We start from the raw sequence: 19409 nt of genomic DNA on the forward strand, positions 1-19409 counted from the left end.
GCATCTTCTACTACAGACTGATCAGTGAAAAATAAACTTTAAAGCATACTTCGTGATTGCTCCAGTTTATAAATGGTTGATCATTTATAAACTTCTGAAAGAATATAGTGCAAATAAAGACAAAAGAAAATGCATTTCAAATATAAGGTTTTTCTGAAACATTATATCCTTAAAATATGACCAGAAGAAACTTTAGATATTTGGGAAACTGCCAATTAATTTGATTATATTCCTTAAAGAAGGAGCAACATGTATATTTTAAACTAGTTCTGTTTTCTGTCAACTTATTTAATCAAACAATGGGACAAGTTATGTCCAGATCATAATGAGGAGTTTCTTATATACTTTCGTTTTTCATAGTCTCGACAACTTTAAATAGGTCAGTTGCTTTTGAAGATTGTGCATGGAAATGGTTTGGAAAAAATAATGTTTAGTGAGTAAATCCACAGCAGCAGCATTCATTGTTCACTACCAAAATCTCTCTAGATAAGGGTAGCCACTTGACATCTGACATGTAGCAGCAGTTAGGGGTCACCTATGAAAGTAGTCTAAAATATTAGACCAAAATAATCTGTAGATTAGAAGAGATCCAAAAGCTTTAACTATATGCCTTGACATGAAATTCTATATGCTATGCAAATTATTCCTTCCTAAATAGTATATAATTTTAAATAATGATAAATGCATTTTTATATTGGCAGGCAGATTGTCGCTCGAGGGCTCTTGGATGTTCTGCGAGCTTTTAGCGATGATGAGAAAGATTTCTTGGCTGTCATGGAGACGATTGTTAGACTCTCTGAAGATACAGGTATGTTGGTGACCTACTTGTTTTGAGTGACAGAGGTTTGCAGAAGTTGCTGATTATTTAGTTGCTTGCTTTTTCCTCTGTTATTCTCGTCTTTGCCCTGCTTTTATTTTTCTGCCTTGCGGCATTGTTTCATGCATGGATTTCTTTCCAGAGTTGCAGCTAACTTTGCGATACCTCACCAATTCAGCAGTCTTCCTATAAAAGCAGCATCCATTTTTATGATTAGTCTTAAATATTATTTTGGTGATTGTTTCACAGTTTTTATTTTTAGAGTCAAAGCAACATGATTGGGTCAACGGCATGGTTGATAGAGATTAAGCAAACTGGATGATATAGGTCAAAATGTTTGTTTTTGAATATAAACTATCTTTGGAGAAAAAGAAGAAAATGGCACAGAAAAATGAGGTGCAGTCAAAGATACAAGATGTTATGCGATTACAGTTCAAAATGTTCTGAAAAGTTTGCTTAAACAAGATTTTCTTTTAATTGAATAGTTATCCACCTACAGTAATATTTCTGGGTTTGGTTCGCTGTCCAAAATATACTTACACTCCAGACGTTGCAATGCCTCACTTCAATAGATGAATCTGTTTGGATATTTCAGATAAGCTGATGTCCCATTAGTCAGCACCCTCAAATCCTACTTATTGTCTGAAGAATCTAAAAGAGCAATTGCTACTTAATTCTGGATCTTGCCCTTATTGCTGCCTCAAAGCAGTCCTGAAAAATTAATGACGTCATCATGGTGCAATCCAGGCACTTAAAGAAGAAAAATTACATATGTTTTTATACTACTTTTCACAACCACCAAATGTCCCAACATGCTTCACAGCCAATGCAGTCCTTTCACTCTGTAGTCACTTCTGTAATATAAGATATATCAGTGCCACATAAATGCTGTTTAGCTACAAGGGTGGGTCAGAGGCTAAGAATCTTGCACTGAGTAACACACTTCCTGAGTCCCCAAAGTCTGCTCACCTTCTGCGAGGCACAAGTCAGGAATGTGATGGAATATTCTGATCTGAATATCATCAAAAAAATGGACTAGGGAAACTAATGGGACTAAATTCTGTGGACCTGGTGGGTTGCATCCTAGGATTTTAAAGGAAATGCCCACAGAGGTAGTAGGTGTTTCAGGAATCATTACAGGTTCTAGAAAAGTGACCAAAGATCGAAAAGCTGTCATGTTACATGAATGTATAGAAGGATATTGGTGTCCTTGTACACCAGTCAGTCAATCTAAATAGGAAGGTTCAGCAAGCAATTGGGAAGGCAAATGGTGTTTTGGCCTTAACTGCAAAAGGATTTGAGTTGATAACAGGGCTAGACAGACTAGATGCAATGAGGTTGTTTCCCCTAGTTGGGAAGTCCAGAACCAGAGGTATGATCACAGTCTCAAAGTACAGAGTAGGCTATTGAGGGTATTTTGTTACTGAGATGATAGTCAACCTATGGAATTCTCTACCACAGAAGGCTGGGTCACAGAGTATATCCAGAGGCTTGAACAAATAATGTAGAAAATCTGAAATTAAATTATATCATTACTGGTGGAAAATCTTGTATTTAGTTTTTCACTTTGGATTCAAACAGATGTGTAGGATTATTTCTAAATGGTGATAAGATGCCACACGTAACATTAATACACAAAATAGAATCACGTAAAGTTAGGGGTTAGCTTGGTTAGAGGATTGCGCCCATACCTCCCCCCTCAACTCCATCCAAGGCCCCAAAGGAGCCTTTTGCATCCATCAAAGTTTCACTTGCACATCCACCAATGTCATTTATTGTATCCGTTGCTCCCGATGCAGTCTCTTTTACATTGGGGAGACTGGACGCCTCCTTGCAGAGTGCTTTGGGGAACATCCATGGGCCACCTGCACCACTCAACCCCACCGCACCGTGGCCCAATGTTTCAACTCCCCCTTCCCATTCTGCCGAGGACATGCAGGTCCTGGGCCTCCCCTACCGACCCTCCCTCGCCACCTGACGCCTGGAAGAAGAACACCTCATCTTCCGCCTCTGAGCACGTCAACCACAGGGCATCAATATGGACTTCACCAGTTTCCTCACTTCCCTTCTACCCACCTTACCCCAGTTCCAGCCTTCCAGCTCAGCACCATCCTCATGACCTGTCCTCCTGCCAATCTCCCTTACCCCCTATCCGCTCCACCCTCCCCTCTGACCTATCACCTTCATTCCCATCTCCATCCACCTATTGTACTCTTGGCTACCTTCTCCCCAGCCCCACCCCCCTCCCATTGATCACTCCACCCGGTGGCTCCCTGCCTTCATTCCTGATGAAGGGCTTTTGTCCGAAATGTCGATTTTCCTGCTCCTTGGATGCAGTGCTTTTCAGTGCCACTCTCATCTAGACTGTGATCTCCAGCATCTAGAGTCCTCCATTTTGTTGAAAGGATTGGCCAATCGGAAAACAGAGTCAGGATGAATGGTTGGTGTGCTACAGGGTTCAATTCTTGGGGCCCCAATTATTCACCATCTATGTTAATGACTTGGATATGGGGAAAGAAAGTATAATAGTGCAGTTGGCAGATGGCTAAAATGGGTGGGCAAGTAAGTTATAATGAACAAATAAATTTACCAGTTGATATGGCAAGGTTAATTGAATGGGTCAGTATCAAAACATGGAGTTTACTGTGGATAAGTGAGGTTATCCATTTTGATCGAAGGAATAGAAAGGCAACCTGTTATCTAAATGGAGAGAAATTTCAGAGTGCTTCATTGTAGAGAGATCTGAGTGTCCTCTTGCACCAATTGCAGAAAATTAACATGCAGTTACAGCAGGTAATGAGGAAAACTAATGTTTAGCATTTATCACTAAAGGAGTAGAGTATAAAAATAGGAAAGTATTGCTGCAACAGTACATGTGCTGGAAAGTGTGACTAATGTAGTTTAAGTATAGTTTCGATGATATAGATTCAAGGGCTGAGGTGCCTCTTCCGTTCTCCATGATTCTAAGGCTTTTGTGAGATCACATCTGGAATTTTACATACAGTTTTGATCTCCCCTTACGTCAGGAGGGATGTAGTTGAATTTGAGTCAGTTCAGAGGAGGTTCACTAGATTTATTCCAGACAGGAGGGTCAGAAAAGGGTGCCCTTGCAGTCAGCATCACCTTGAAGCATTCTGGGAAGGTGTCCCCACATTCAGCATATCTTGAATCTGTCCAGGAAGGGTGCCTTGCTTGCTTGGAAGTATCGAAGGATAACGTCATAGGTGTTCCTCAGGATACAGTCGCCTAATGGTGTGGTCACCTATCTCGTCAGCCTTGACCAGGAGAAGGCGTTTGACAGGATATTGAACACCACATGAAGGATATGCTATCCAAAATGGGTTTTGGGGAGGGAATCTGCAATTGGATCTGACTGATCTACAATAATATCATAAGTGCAGTCTCAGTCAGGAGTGCAGTTTGATTCCAGCCTCGGATGACTGTCTGTGTGGAGTTTGTACATTCTTCCCGTGTCTACGTGGATATTCTCTGGGTGCTCCACTTTCTTCCCACAGTCCAAAGATGTGAAGGTTAAGTGAATTGGCCATGCTAAATTGCCTATAGTGTTCAGGGATGTGTCAGTTAGGTGCATTCGTCATGAGAAATGTACCGTAATACAATAGGGGAATGGGTCTGGGTGGGATACTCCTTGGAGAGTTAGTGTGGACTTGCTGGGCCAAATAACCTGTTTCCACATCAGGAATTCTATGACCTATGATCAATCAATCAGTCACATTCTTCTGGGATGGGCATGGCAAAAGGTTCTATATAACAGAGAAACAAGGCAGGAGAGAGTGGGCTGCTTTGCCTGACTCAAGATGTGAATTAGAAAATTTTCCCAATCAGATCAGTTCATAGGCAGAAAAAATCCCTTGTGTATGGGAACAAAGTAATCCAGTTTACATGGTCATAGAAAATCAAAGACAAGGGATGCATAACTGAACTCTGCAACCTCGCTGATTTGAGATTAGGAGTTAAGTGCAGAATGGTCTCTTGTTGGATTTGGATCAATAGCCATGAGTACCCACTGTTAATGGTTTGTTTCTAAAAGTTAAGCATTTCCCTTCATATTTGTAAAGATCAAATGTCAATAGAATACTGAATCCCTATTTAATAGTCCTCATGCATTCACCTGTTACATGATTTAGACAATTTCTGTTACAAATGGAGAAGAAAGATCGAGAATGTCAGGATATAGATAATGACATCTATGAATTGGAAGGGTTTATGGGCCAAATGATGGTAAATGGGACTAGATTTATTTAGGATATCTCGTCAGCATGGATGAGATCAACCGAAGGGTCTGCTTTCATGCTGTATATATCTATGACTCTGTCATTTTCCCTTGTACCTTCTAGTCTGAGACTCTCCCACAAGTTTTCAGAGTAAAGGGTGGCCCTTTTAAGACATAGGTAAAGATGAATTTCTTCTGTCAAGGTGGTGAATTTGTGGAATCTGTTCTCGCAGAGAGCTGTCAGAGCTCGACGTATTAAGGCAGGGTTCGTCTGATTTTTAATCATAAGATCACCAAGGGTTATGTGGGAAAGGCTGAAAAATGGAGTTGAGGATTATCAGATCAGTTATGATCTCATTGAGTGGCAGAGTAGACCCAATGTTGAATGGCCGCCATCTGCTCCTATGTCTTATGGTCTTGTATGTTGAAGAATGTGCTGGAAAAGCACAGCAGGTCAGGCAGCATCAGAGGAGCAGGAGAATCAGGCATAAGCTCTTCATCAGGTCTTGTAGTGTTGCTTGTATATTTATGGTGTGACTTTACAAGGAAGGCCAGGAATCTGTTGCTTGTTTTTCCACGTAAATTGACTAATGTGCTAGATTTTTTTCCCCCTCACCACCACCAAAACTCTTCCCTTTTGAGCAGCTGTTCCCAAATTTGTCTCTACCTTTGGCCTGGATGGCACAGGGAAACTTGGAAGGAGATTTAATGTACATATAATATACTTCTTCCATTCTTAACAGTGCAATTAATTTCTTTTTGTGAGCTTGAACGGAGACATTTTTCAACCTAACAACACAACGCTTACAATCAGTAGAACAGTGTAAAACCTTGCTGTTCAGCTCATCAGTGAATCTTTTCCATATTCTCACATAGGATTTTTAATGTGTCCCTTGCAAGCAACTGTTAAAACAAGGATAATGGACTATTCTGAATAGCTTTTTAAAAAATTCATTCATGGGATCAGGGTGTTGCAGGCCATGGTAATTGCTCAGACGGTAGTTAAGAGTCAACCACATTGCAGTGGGTCTAGGGCACATGTAGGCCAGACCAAGTAAGGATGGCCTTCCTTAAAGCCATTAGTGAACTAAATATGTTTTGCTGAGAATCAGCCGTGGATTCATGGTCATCATGAGGCTCTTAATTCCAAATTTAAAATGAATTCAGATTCCATCATCTGTCATGGCAGGATTCAAACCTGAGCCTCCAGAACATTACCTGGGTATCTGGGTTAATAGTCCAGTGATAATACCATGAGGCCCCCAAATAGAATTTGAACAGAAAGTAGTATATTCTAGGCTCACATTATCACAAATTATGGATTGCTGACTTGTAAGGACTGGAAAAGAATCACATCAATTCATGACTCAAAACTTCTGAAATTTCAATTTTATGAAAGTTTAGAACACAGTGGGAGCACAGCTATATATTAAGCACTGAGATGGACTGTTAGAGGAAGGACATTGGGTACAAATTCCCATTTCGTCTAACCTCGCAATTGCATTTCTTTAATGGATCAGTTGAGATACCTTTAAAATTCAACACAGATAAGGAGATCTTGAAGTTTAATCCTCTACACCATAAAACTGAAGTGTTGTAACTTGGCTCTCTGGCTACTGCTTAATCTCATCTATTTCTTCACCAATAGAGCCCACTGTGCGTGCTGAATTGATGGAACAGGTCCCCCACCTTGCCATGTTCCTCCAGGAGAACCGACCTTCTTTCCCAACTGCTTTTTCAAAGTACCTAGTTCCCATTGTTGTAAGATACCTCACTGACCCCAATAACCAGGTAAGACAAATTGCTTGGTATACAGATTTAATAATTGGTGTCAGGTGGCACTGTGTGCTCTTAAAAGAACTGAAATGCACTGCACACGGTTCCAACACTACTGAATGTTATAAATCTAGGATTACTGTATTTAAATAGAGGACTGCCTATTTAAAATGTTGCTGAACAATATTCATCTGCAGTTGAGTGGAAAGGTCTGGTCTTGGAGTTACTCAGTTATTTGCTAATGTTGTTATTCAGCACTTGAAAACTGTCGAGCAGCTCATGGTGCCTGGTTTTGGCTTGACGTCTCTACATGTTGCATAACACTTGTGTAGTCCAGTACAAATTCACCAGTTTTTCAGGTTTGGGCATACTTTCCTCATAATTAGTTTCACTGCAATTATATTCACAGGCAAAACCTTTGCTTCTATCATTCCCGATACACGTTATGTGCAAAGTCATCTGGAAGTTAATGCTTCCAAGGTAATTGAATAGAACATTGAACAATACAGAACAGGAACAAGTCCTTCGGCCTAACATGTCTGTGAAAGCCATGATGCTAATCTAAACTAATCCCATCTGCCTGTATGTACTAGACAATGGCTTCCAACTGAGACTTTAATTTTCTCATTAGGGGAGTTGATGGCCTAATGCTATTATTGCTGGACTGTTAATCTAGAGACACAATTTAACAAAATCAGGAATTAAGGGTCTAATGATAATGTGGTATGTTGGAACAACTGATTTAGTTCACTAATCTCCTTTTAGAGAAGGAAATTGCCTTCCTTACTTGGTCTGGCCTACGTGTGATTACAGACCCACAGCAATGGGTCTCTCAACTGCCCTGTGGGCAATAAATGTTGACCTAACTAGTAACACCCTGATCCATTAATGAATTTTAAAAAAGGACCATGTCTCTCTATTCCCTTCCTATTCACGACGGTCTAAATGTCTTTTAAACTTTGCTAACATATCTATTTCTACCACCTCCCCTGGTAGCGTATTCCAGGTACCTGCTACCCATTGTGTAAGATAAAAAAAACTCTTTTGCATATCCCCCTTAAACGTTTCCTTCTCACCTTAAAACTATCCTTGCCATATTTTACACTTCCACACTGGGAAAAAGATTATGATATGAGTAATTAATTTCACATGTATCTACAAAGGTACAATGAAAAATGTTTTATCACCACAATCCAGTGCCATTTTGAGTTGCAAAAACAATAAAAAGAAATTACATAAATAGAGTTTATCTTTGTACAAGGGTTTATCAAACACAGCTCCAGGGCATCTGCAAGATGTCCAAGGTTCCTGCGCTTCAGCCCTACTGCAGTCAAGGGTCCCTGTTCTGGGCACCACCACTGCTGCAGCCGATAACCCACTGAGCTCTACAGCAGAAAACAACTCACCAAATCAATGACCAAGCCAATTTTGTATCCAATTTGTCAATTTACCATGGGTCCCATGTGACTTAATCATCTGGACTAGCTTACTATGAGGAATCTTGTCAAATGCTTTAGAAAAGATTGGGGCAAGGCGAATTTTGATGGAATTAGACATGTACTTGCAGGGGTTGGTTGGAGTAGTTTATTTGCATGCAAGGGGACCTCTTACAATGGGAGGCCTTTAAAAATGAGATGGTTAGAATTCAAGGTCTCTATGTTCCAATGAGTGTGAAGGACAAAGTTGGCAGGAATAGAGAACCTTGGATGACAAGAGATATTGAGGCTTTGACCAGAAAAAAGGAGGAGACATGGCTAAGGTACAGGCAGCTGGAATCAAGGGAATCCCTGGAAATAATAAGACCATAAAACATGGGGCAGAAATTGGGCCTTTCAGTCTGCTCCACCATTCAATCATGGTTTATAAGTTTCTCAACTTCATTCTCCCACTTTGTTCCTGTAACCTTAGATCCCCTTGACAATCAAGAACCTACCTATCTGTGTCTTAAATATACTCAATGACCTGGCTTGCGCAGCCTTCTGTGGCAGTGAATTCCATAGATTTATCACTCTATGGCCTTATCAATACTCTAAAGCTGTGCTGTCAGATCCTAGTCTCTCATACCAGTGGAAACATCTTCCCAAATTCACTCTGTCAGACCATTCAGTATTCTGTAAGTTTCAACTAGATCCCCCCTCATCCTTCTAAACTCAATCAAGTACAATCCTAGAGTCATTAAATGTTCCTCATATGTTCAGCTTTTCATTCCTGGGACCATTCTCATGAACGTCCTCTGGACCCAGTCCATGACCAATACGTCCTTCCTGAAGTATGGGACCCAAAACTACGCACAATACTCTAAATGTGTTCTGACCAGAGCTTTACAAAGCCTCAGACAATGAAGGTAAGCATGCAGGTACAGCAGGTAGTGAAGAAGGCTAATAGTATGCTGGCCTTCATAGCAAGAGGGATTGAGTATAGAAGCAAAAAGGTTTTTCCGCAGCTGTACAGAGCCCTGGTGAGACCACACCTGGAGTACTGTGTGCAGTTCTGGTCTCCTAATTTGAGGAAAGACATTCTGGCTATTGAGGGAGTGCAGCGTAGGTTCACTAGGTCAATTCCTGGAATGGCGGGACTACTGGAGCAACTGGGCTTGTATACCCTTGAGGTTAGAAGACTGAGAGGGGATCTGATTGAGACATATAAGATTATGAAAGGATTGGATACTCTGGAGGCAGGAAACATGTTTCCGCTGATGGGTGAGTGCCGAACCAGAGGACACAGCTTAAAAATATGGGGTAGACCCTTTAGGACAGAGATGAGGAGAAATTTCTTCGCCTAGAGAGTAGTGGCTGTGTGGAACGCTCTGCCCCAGAGGGCAGTGGAGGCCCAGTCTCTGGATTCATTTAAGAAAGAGTTGCTTAGAGCTCTCGAGGAAAGTGGAGTCAAGGTTATGGAGATAAAGCAGGAACAGGACACTGATTAAGGATGATCAGCCATGATCATATTGAATGGTGGTGCAGGCTCGAAGGGCAGAATGGCCTACTCCTGCACCTATTGTCTATTGTCTCTTCACGTATAAGACTTATGAATTTTCCCCCCATTTAGAAAATAGTCCATGCTTCTATTCTTCTTACCAAAATGCATGACCTCATACTTTCCCACACTGTATTCCATTTGCCTCTCCTTTGCCCAATCTTCTAACCTGTTCAAATCCTTCTGCAGCCTCCGTGCCTCCTCAATATTACGTGTCCTTCTACTTATCTTTGTATCGTCTGCAAATATAGCCAGAATGCCCTCAGTTCCTTCATCTAGATCATTAATGTATAAAGTGAAAAGTTGTGGTCCCAACTTGAGCCTTGTGGAACACCATTTGTCACCGGCTGCTATCTTGAGAAAGACTCCTTTGTCCCCACTCTCTGCTTTTTGCCAGACAGCCAGTTACTAGAGGTCACTGGTTAAAGGTGAGAATGGAAAAATTGAAAGGAGATATGCATGTAAAGTTCTTTAAGCAGAGGGTGGAGGTACCTGGAACGCATTGACAGTGAAGATGGTAGAGGTGGATACAATAGTGTAATTTAAGATCTATCTAGATAGATACATGAATGGGCAGGGAGCAGCGCGGTACAGATTCTGCGAAAATAGGCGACAGTTTTAGCTAGAGGATCTGAATCAGCGCAGGCTTGGAGGGCCAAAAGGCCTGTTCCTGTACAGTAATTTTCTTGGGTTTTTTTATGTTCTATCCATGGCAGCACCTTGCCTCTAACAGAAAGGTTCTTAGCTTATTCAGTAGCCTCCTGTGAGGCACCTTGTCAAAGACCTTCTGGAAGTCCAGGTAGACAACATCCATTGGCTCTCCTTGGTCTAACCTGCTCATTATCTCCTCAAAGAATTCTAACAGATTTGTCAGGCATGACCTCCCCTTGATGAAACCATACTAACTTTGCCCTATTTTATCATCTACTTCTAAGTAGTTAGAAATCTCATCCTTCACAAGGGACTCCTAAATCTTAGCCATGACTGAGGTTAGGCTAATTGGCTTGTAATTTTCTGTCTTTTGCCTTACTCCCTTTTTAAACAGGGTGTCAGGTTTGCAATTTTCCAGTCCTCTGAGACTCTCCCTGACTCTAGTGATTCCTGAACAATCACCACTAACACCTCAATTATCTCTTCAGCTATCTCCTTTAAAACCCTGGAGTATAGTCCATCTGGTCCAGGTCATTTATCCACTTTGAGACCTTTTGGTTCTTCTAGCACCTTCTCCTTGGTGGTGGCCACTGTACCGAACTCTGCCCCCTCACTCTCTTGAATTTTTGGGATATTCATCGTGTCTTCAGATGCGAAGTAATTATTCGGTTCCTCGGCCATTTGCTTGTCCCGTACTACTATCTCTCTAGTGTCATTTTCCAGCAGCCCAATGTCCATTTTTGCCTCTCTTTTGCTCTTTATATATCTAAAGAAACTCTTACAGCCTTCCTTTATATTACTGGCTAGCTTAACCTATATTTATTCTTCTCCCTCCTTATTTCTTTTTTTTGTTGTCCTCTGTTATCTTTGTAAACTTTTCAATCCTCTGGTTTCCCGCTACCCTTTGCCGCCACATATGCTTAGCGAGTTTTGAGAAGATTTGGAGCTCAGGTTGAGGTTCTGAATGTAGGTTTGCTGACTGAGCTGGAAGGTTCGTTTCCAGACATTTTGTCACCCAACTAGGTAACATCTTCAGTGGGCCCCAGGCTTCATCTGAAGCCCACTGAAGATGTTACTTAGTAGGGTGACAAAACGTGTGGAAATGAACCTCCCAGCTCAGCGAGCAAACCTACACCCATATTATATGCTTTGTCTTTTGCTTTTCTGCTATCCCTGACTTCCCCAGTCAGCCATGTTTTCCTCATCTTCACTGTAACAGGCTTCATTTTCCTCAGGATGGATCTCTGCCGTGTCTCCTGAATTTTTCCTAGATATTCTTGTCATTGCAGTTCCACTGTCTTTTCTGCTAGGCTCCTGTCCCAGTTAATTCTGCCCAGCTTCTCCCTCATGCCTCTGTGGTTGCCTTTATTCAGGTGTAATACAGTTACCTCTGATTCTATCTTCTCCCTCTCAAATTGCAGAGTAAATGTAATCATATTATGATCACTGCCTCCGAAGGGTTCCATGACCTTTGGCTCCATTATCAAGTCTGCCTCATTGCGTAACACTAACTCCAGTATTGCCTGTTCCCTAGTGGGGCCCACCACAAGCTGCTCCAAAAAACCATCTTGGAGACATTCCACAAATTCCTTTTCTTGTAGCAACTACCAACCTGATTTTCCCAGCCCACCACACATTGAAATTCCCTTTGATCACTGTAACCTTGCCTTTCCAACACACCCTTTCTCCTGGTGTATTTTGCACCCCAGCTCCTGACTATTGTTCGGAGGTCTGTACGTAACTCCAACTATATTTTTCTACCTTAGCGGTTCCTCACTTCTACCCACTCAGGTTCTATGCTATCTGACCCTACTCATTTCTTACTATTGATTTGATTTCATTTCTTACTAATACGGCAACTCCATCCCCTCTGCCCACCTATCCTTTTCAATAGGATGTATATGCTTGAATGTTCAGCTCCCAATCCTGATTCCTTAGCAGCCACATTTCTGTGATGCCCACCACATCATAGCTGACAATTTTGATCTACGCCACAAGATAATTTATCTTATTCCTTATACTGTGTGCATTCAGATGTAACACCTTCAGTCCTGTAGTAACTGTCACTCTTCTCATTGTGCTTCGTTTGTCCAGTGTGCTCGAAGTTTGTTTGCTAACTCTTTCCAAACACACTGTCCTATTTGTGTCTGTGCTGGAGACTTTAATAATCTCTCCTGTGTTCTCCTTACTTATCATTACTTTTATGTTCTCCCGCACAGTTGAATCCAGCCCGACAGATGTTAACCTGCTGCTTTGCTTCCTATTGGGGGAAGATTTCCCCTTCCCTTGTCACTCACTTTCCCAGTTTAAAATCCTGTCGTCCAGCCTATTTATCCTTTTCACTAGAACACTGGTCCCAGCTTAGTTCAGGTGGAGACCGTCCCAGCGGTACAAATCCCTCCTGTTCCAATTCTGATGCCAGTGCCCCATGAAAAGGAACTCCTTTTTCCCACACCACTCTTTTAGCCATGTGTTTACATTCTGTATTCTCATGTCCCTATGCCAGTTTGCACATGGCTTGGGCAATAATTCTGAAATTATAACCTTTGAGAACCTGTTCTTTAATTTGGTTCCTAGCTCCTGATAATCTCTCAACAGGTCCTCTTTTCTAGTATTGCCTATATTGTTTGTTCCAACATGGATCACAACAACTGGATCCTCCTTTCTTTCCAATAACCTTTCAAGCCATTCAAAGATATCCCTTACCCTGACACCAGGCAGGGAATGCACCATGCAGGACACTCGATCCTGCTTACAAAGGATACTGTCACCCTAATTATATACTCCTGTACAACTATCACTTGTGTTTTTGCTCCCACCTCTTGAAGGTCTCCCATATGACGGTGCAATGGTGTTTTGGCTCATCCTCCCTGCAGCCCTTTACCTCATCCACACAGGGAGCAAATATCTCATACCTGTTGGACAAGGTCAAGAGCTGAGGCTAATCTGTTCCTGATTGCAGTCACACCCTGCTGTCCCTGGTCATTGATCATATTTGATGTACATAATCTACCAGGTGTGACTGCCTCCTGATACAAAGCATCCAGGTAAAGATCTCCCTCCTGGATGTGCCGCGTTGTTTGAAGCTCAGATTCCAGCTCATCACTTCTGAGCTGGATTTCTTCCAACAACCAACGCTAGCTGCAGATGTGGTCACTGCAGTTCGCAATAGGATCAACCAGCTTCCACATCACACAGTGACAGCACATCACCTGTCCAGCCATTTCTACTTTGTTAATTACTTGATTAACTTATTTTTTTATTTAATGAGTTAATTAAATTTCTTGATACTTCTTTCTCGAATTTGGTGCCAATTTCCTACCAGCCAATCGAGTCACTGCTTCCCTGTGACATCACTCTCATTTTTCTCCACTACAGTGCCCCGAGTTTTGGTACTCTTATACTTGCATCTGGTCTGCTGCTTCGCCTTCCAACAGCTTCCCGCCACTTAAGTGGATATAGGGGATACAGGGGTTTATAGAAGCAGGAAATCAGGAGAACAAAAAGGAGGCACGAGATTGACTTGGCTGAGACGAATAGGCTGACTCCACAGAGGTTCTTTAAGTATATTAAAGGAAAAAGAATAACTTGAGAGAGAGAACAGGGCCCGTCAAGGGCCAAGGTGGACATGTATTTCAAAAGTAAGTAGGGCGGAAGGTAAGAGAAATGGAGGAGTGGCATAGCTAATCAGGGATAGTGTCAGCTGCAGAAAGGAAGGTCGTCGAGGAGGATTTGTCAATTGAGTCAGTGTGGGTGGAAGTCAGAAACCCGAAAGGAGTCGTCACTTTATTGGGAGTTTTCTGTAGACCCCTCAATAACAACAGAGACATGGAGGAGCAGATTGGGAGGCAGATTATGGAAAGATGTAGAAGTAACAGGGTTGTTATCATGGGTGACATCAACTTCCCTAATATTGATTGAAACCTCCTTGCAAATAGTTTGGATGGAATAGATTTTGTTAGGTATGTCCGGAAGAATTCCTGACTTATTATGTAGATAGGCCAACTAGAGGTGAGGCCATATTGGATTTGGTGCTTGGCAACAAATCAGGTCAGGTGTCAGTTCTCGCAGTGGGAGAACATTTCGGTGATAGTGATCACAACTCCCTGACCTTTACTGTAGTGATGGAGAGGGATAGGAGCAGATGGTATGGGAAAGTATTTAATTGGGGGAGGGGGAAATCATAGTGCCATTAGGCAGGATCTATAGAGCATAAATTGGGAACAGATGTTCTCAAGGAAATGCATGACAGGAATGTGGCGGTTGTTTAGGGAGCACTTGCTGCGAGTGCTGGGTAGCTTTGTCCCACTGAGGCAAGGAAGGGATGGTAGGGTGAAGGAACCTTGGACGATGAGATGTGGAACATCTAGTCAAGAGGAAGAAGGAAGCTTACTTGAGGAAGCAAGGATCAGATAGGGCTCTGGAGGATTACAAAGTAGCCAGAAAGGAACTGAAGAATGGAGTTAGAAGAGCTGGAAGGGAGCATGAAAAAGCCTTGGTGGGTAGGATGAAGGAAAACTGCAAGCTTTCTACGCTAACGTGACGAACCGAGGATGGCCAGAGTGAGGATAAGGTAGATCAGGGATAGTGGAGAGAACTTATGCCTGGAGTTGGAGATGGTAGGGGAGGTCCTTAATGAATACTGTGCTTCAGTATTCACTAGTGAGAGGGATCTTGGCATTTTTGAGAACAGCTTGAAACAAGCTGATATGCTTAAATAGGTTGATGTTGAGAAGGAGAATTTGCTGAAAATTTGGAAAAACATGAGGTTTGATAAATCCCTGAGCCAAATAGGATATATCCAAGGTTATTACGGGAAGTGACGGAAGAGATTGCTGTGTCACTGATCTTTGCGTCCTCACTGTCCACTGTAGTATTACCAGATATTGGAGGGTGGAAGCTGTTCTTCCCTTGTTCAAGAAAGGAAATAGAGATAACCCTGAGATTTACAGACCAGTAAATCTTATATCAGGTGTGGGCAAATTATTGGAGGATTCTGAGACAGGGTTTATGATTATTTGGAAAAGTACAGTTTGATTCAAGATCAGTGTGGTAACAGGCCCTTCGGCCCTACAAGTCCACATCGATCGTCTGAAGTATATCCCTCTTGACCCATTTCCCTATTATAAGTAGAAGATCATTTATCTGAAATACTTGGGACCGGCTATTTTTCAGAATTCGGAATTTTTCAATTTTCAGAGTAGTGATAGTTTCATGGTGAACTTGTTAAAAATCTTACTGGAGAAGCAGACTTCTAACTAAGAAGGTGCTCTCCCATTGCATCTGAGTGACATGCATAGAGTGAATGCCGACTTGGGGGTGTTCACAGGGAAACCCCAGGCCTGTCGGTGCTTGGCCATGCCACGCCACGATCACCCCCCCCCCCCCATGTCGCATCTGAGTGACACACACCAAGTGGGTGTTGACTTGGTTTCACTGTTTGCTCACTAAACAACCTTGTTAATGAGAAAAGAACTTCACAAAAAACCTTCGGATTTCGAACCTTTTCAGTTTTTGGATGTTTGGATAAAGGATCTTCTACATGTACTCTACATTTACCCCTGACTAATGCACCTAACCTAGACGTCCCTGAACACTATGGGCAATTTAGCATGACCAGTTCACCTAACCTGCACATCTTTGGGTTGTGAGAGGGAACGAGACCACCCGGAGGAAACCCACATAGACACAGGGATAATGTGCAAACTCCACACAGTCACCTGAGGCTGGAATCAAGCCCAAATCCCTAGCACTATGAGGCAGTGGTGTTAACCACTGAGCCACCATGACACCACCAGATAATCAGTATGGCTTTGTGAGGGGCAGGTCATGTCTCACAAGCCTTATTGAATTTTTTAAGGATGTGACAAAACACATTGTCATATAAAGCCCTGGTTAGACCACACTTGGAATATTGTGTTGAGTTCTGGTTGCCTCATTATACGAAGGATGTGGAAGCTTTAGAGAGGATGCAGAGGAAATTTACCAAGTTGCTGCCTGGACTGGAGGGGATGTCTTATCAAGGAAGGTTGAGGGAGCTAAGGCTTTTCTCATTGGAGTGAAGAAGGATGAGAGGTGACTTGATAGCAGTGTTCTAGATGGTGAGAGGCAGAGGTGGAACGAATAGCCAGAGACTTTTGCCCAGGGCGGAAATGGCTGTCTCACGATGGGAGTGGCACAGTGGTTATCCAAGTTCAACTTCAGCCTCAGGTAACTGTCTGTGTGGAGTTTACACATTCTACCTGTGTCTGTGTGGATTTCCTCCGGGTGCTCAGGTTTCCTCCCGCAATCCAAAGATGGCCATGGTAAATTGCCCATGGTGTTCAGGGATGTGTAGGTTAGGTGCATTAGTCAGAGGTGAATGTCAAGTAAGAGGGTATGGGAATAGGTCTTCGGAGGGACAATGTGGACCTGTTGGGTCAAAGAGCCTATTTCCACACTGTAAGGATTCTATCATTCTATGAGGGGGTCCAATTTTAAGATGTTTGGACGAAGGTTTAGGGGAGATGTCAGAGGTAGGTTCTTTACACAGAGTGTGGTGGGTACTTGGAATGCGCTGCCAGCAGTGGTAGTTTAATCAGATATATTAGGGACGTTTAAACAATTCTTGGATAGGCATGTAGATGATAGTAAAATGAAGGGTTTGTCATCGAGTAGGATAAAAGGTCAGCACTAACATCAAGGGCTAAAGACCCTGTACTGTTCTACGTACTGTGTGTGTGCAGAACCACAGGAGATGGGCGAGATCCTCAATGAATATTTCTCCTCTGTGTTCACTGTGGAGAAAGGCATGAAAACTTGGGGAAGTTAGTGGTGACATCCTGGGGACTGTCCACATCACAATCGAGGAGGTGTTGGATGTATTAGAATTTATGAAAATAAATAAATCTCCTGGTCCTGACCAGAAATATCCAAGAACTTTGCAAGAGGCTAGAGAAGAAATTGTGCCGGCCCTGATTGATGTTTTTGCATCGTCGTTAGACACAGGTGAGGTCCCAGAAGACTAAATGGTAGCAAATGTTGTGCACTTATTCATGAAGGGCTGCAAAGAAAAGTCTGGGAACTATAGACCAGTAAGCCTAACATCTGTGGTAGGTTCCTTGAGAAGATTCTGCAAGATAAGGTTTCCACTCATTTGGACAGACAGGGTTTGATCAGGAGTAGTCAGCCTGGCTTTTGTGTGAGAGATCATGTCTCACAAATTTGGTAGAGTTCTTTGATGAAGTGACTAGGGCGGTAGACATAAACTCAATGGATTTCAGTAAGGCCTTCGATAAGGTTGCACATGATAGGCTGCAACCTAAGATTAGATCACATGGAATCCAGGGGCAACTGGCAAAATTGATACACAATTGGTTTGGTGGTCGGAAGCAGAGTGGTGGGAAGGATGCAGGATCCTGGAACCAGTTATGACCAGAAGCAATGAGAATGAACTGTGGGAGCACTGATCTACACCATTAGGTTAAAAGGTGAGGTCTGCAGATGCTGGAGATCAGAGCTGAAAATGTGTTGCTGGTTAAAGCACAGCAGGTCAGGCAGCATCCAAGGAACAGGAAATTCGATGTTTCGGGCCAGAGCCCTTCATCAGGAATGAGAGGCCCAATCACTCAGTGAGATGTACCAATGTTCCTGCACAGCAGGCTGACTGCCAAGAATGCTTGCTGGACTGGTGGTTTGTGACTAGTGGAGTGCCTCATGGGTTGGTGCAGGGCCCAAATGAATGATTTGGATGAGAATGTACAAGATCCGGATATTAAGTTTGCTGATGACACTAAACTAGTTGGTAGCGTGGACAGTCAGGAAGGTTATCAGAAACTGTTTGATGAGGAGTAATCAGCATAGCTTTGTGAGTGGGAGATCATGCCTCAAATTTATTAGAGCTCTTTGATGAAGTGACTAGGAAAGTTGTAGATGTTGGGGCAGTAGATGTCTCTATGGATTTCAGTAAGGCCTTTGATAAGGTCCACATGGTAGGCTGCGCTGGAAGGTTAGATTGCAAGGAATCCAGGGCAAGCTGGCAAATTGGATGTACAATTGGCTTGTTGGCAGGAAGCAGAGAGTACGAGTGGAAGAATGTTTGTCAGACTGCAGGCCGAGAACTAGTGGTGAGCCTCAGGAGTTGGTGATGGGCCCCTTACTGTTTATTATCTGTATCAATGATTTGGATAGGAATGTACAAGGCATGATTAGCAAGTTTGACACTAAAATAGGAGGTATCGTGGACAGTGAGGAAGGCTATCGGAAATTGTAGTGGGGTCTTGATCAGCTGGAGAAGTGGGCCGAGAAATGACAAATGGAATTTAACACAGATAAATGTGATGTCTTGCATTTTAGAAAGTCAAACCAAGGCAGGAGTTGCATGGTGAATGTGAGGGTCTTGAGGAGTATAGTGGGACGGAGGAACCTTGGAGTTCAGGTGCACCGTTGTCTGAAAGTGGAGTTACAGATAGACAGGGCAGGGAAGAAGGCTTTTGGTACACTGGCATTGAGTTTGGAAGTTGGGAAGTTATGTTGCAGTTTACAGGACGTTGCTGAGGCTGGAGTGTTGTGTTCAGTTTTGCTATAGGAAGGATCTCCCTCTCTGCCTTGCTCTCTCTGTCGCTCGCCCTCACTCAGTGTCCCGGTGGCCGCACCCCGCCGTTCCCCGGTGGCCTGCGCCCCTCCCCTCTCTCTCTGTCTGTCTGTCTCTTTCTCTCTCTCTCTCTCTCTCCCTCCCCCCCATATCTCTCTCTCTCTCTCCTCCTGTCTCTCTCTCTCTTTCCCCCCGTCTCTCTCGCTCCCTCTTCCCCCGTCTCTCTCTCTCTCTCTCTCTCTCTCCCCCCCCCATCTCGCGCTCTCTCTCTCTCTCTTTCTTCCCCCCGTGTCTCTCTCTCTCTCTCTCTCTCTTCCCCCCACCTGTCTGTCTGTCTCTCTCTCTCTCTCTCTCTTCCCCCCCCCCGTCTCTCTCTTCCCCCA

The 19409-nt window shown here is 43.0% G+C and overlaps 1 protein-coding gene across 1 annotated transcript in view; it reads left to right on the forward strand.

Annotated features, from left to right (window-relative positions):
* Window positions 1–19409, forward strand: part of ppp4r1l (protein phosphatase 4, regulatory subunit 1-like) — a 139458-nt gene that overhangs the window by 42684 nt on the left and 77365 nt on the right. Inside the window, exons 4-5 of the mRNA XM_060836247.1 lie at window positions 702–808; window positions 6700–6842. Of these exons, the coding sequence (XP_060692230.1) occupies window positions 702–808; window positions 6700–6842 (250 nt within the window). The remainder of the gene's footprint in view (window positions 1–701; window positions 809–6699; window positions 6843–19409) is intronic.

Source organism: Hemiscyllium ocellatum, chromosome 15 (genome assembly GCF_020745735.1).
Source record: "Hemiscyllium ocellatum isolate sHemOce1 chromosome 15, sHemOce1.pat.X.cur, whole genome shotgun sequence".
In the NCBI taxonomy this organism is placed as follows: Eukaryota; Metazoa; Chordata; class Chondrichthyes; order Orectolobiformes; family Hemiscylliidae; genus Hemiscyllium; species Hemiscyllium ocellatum.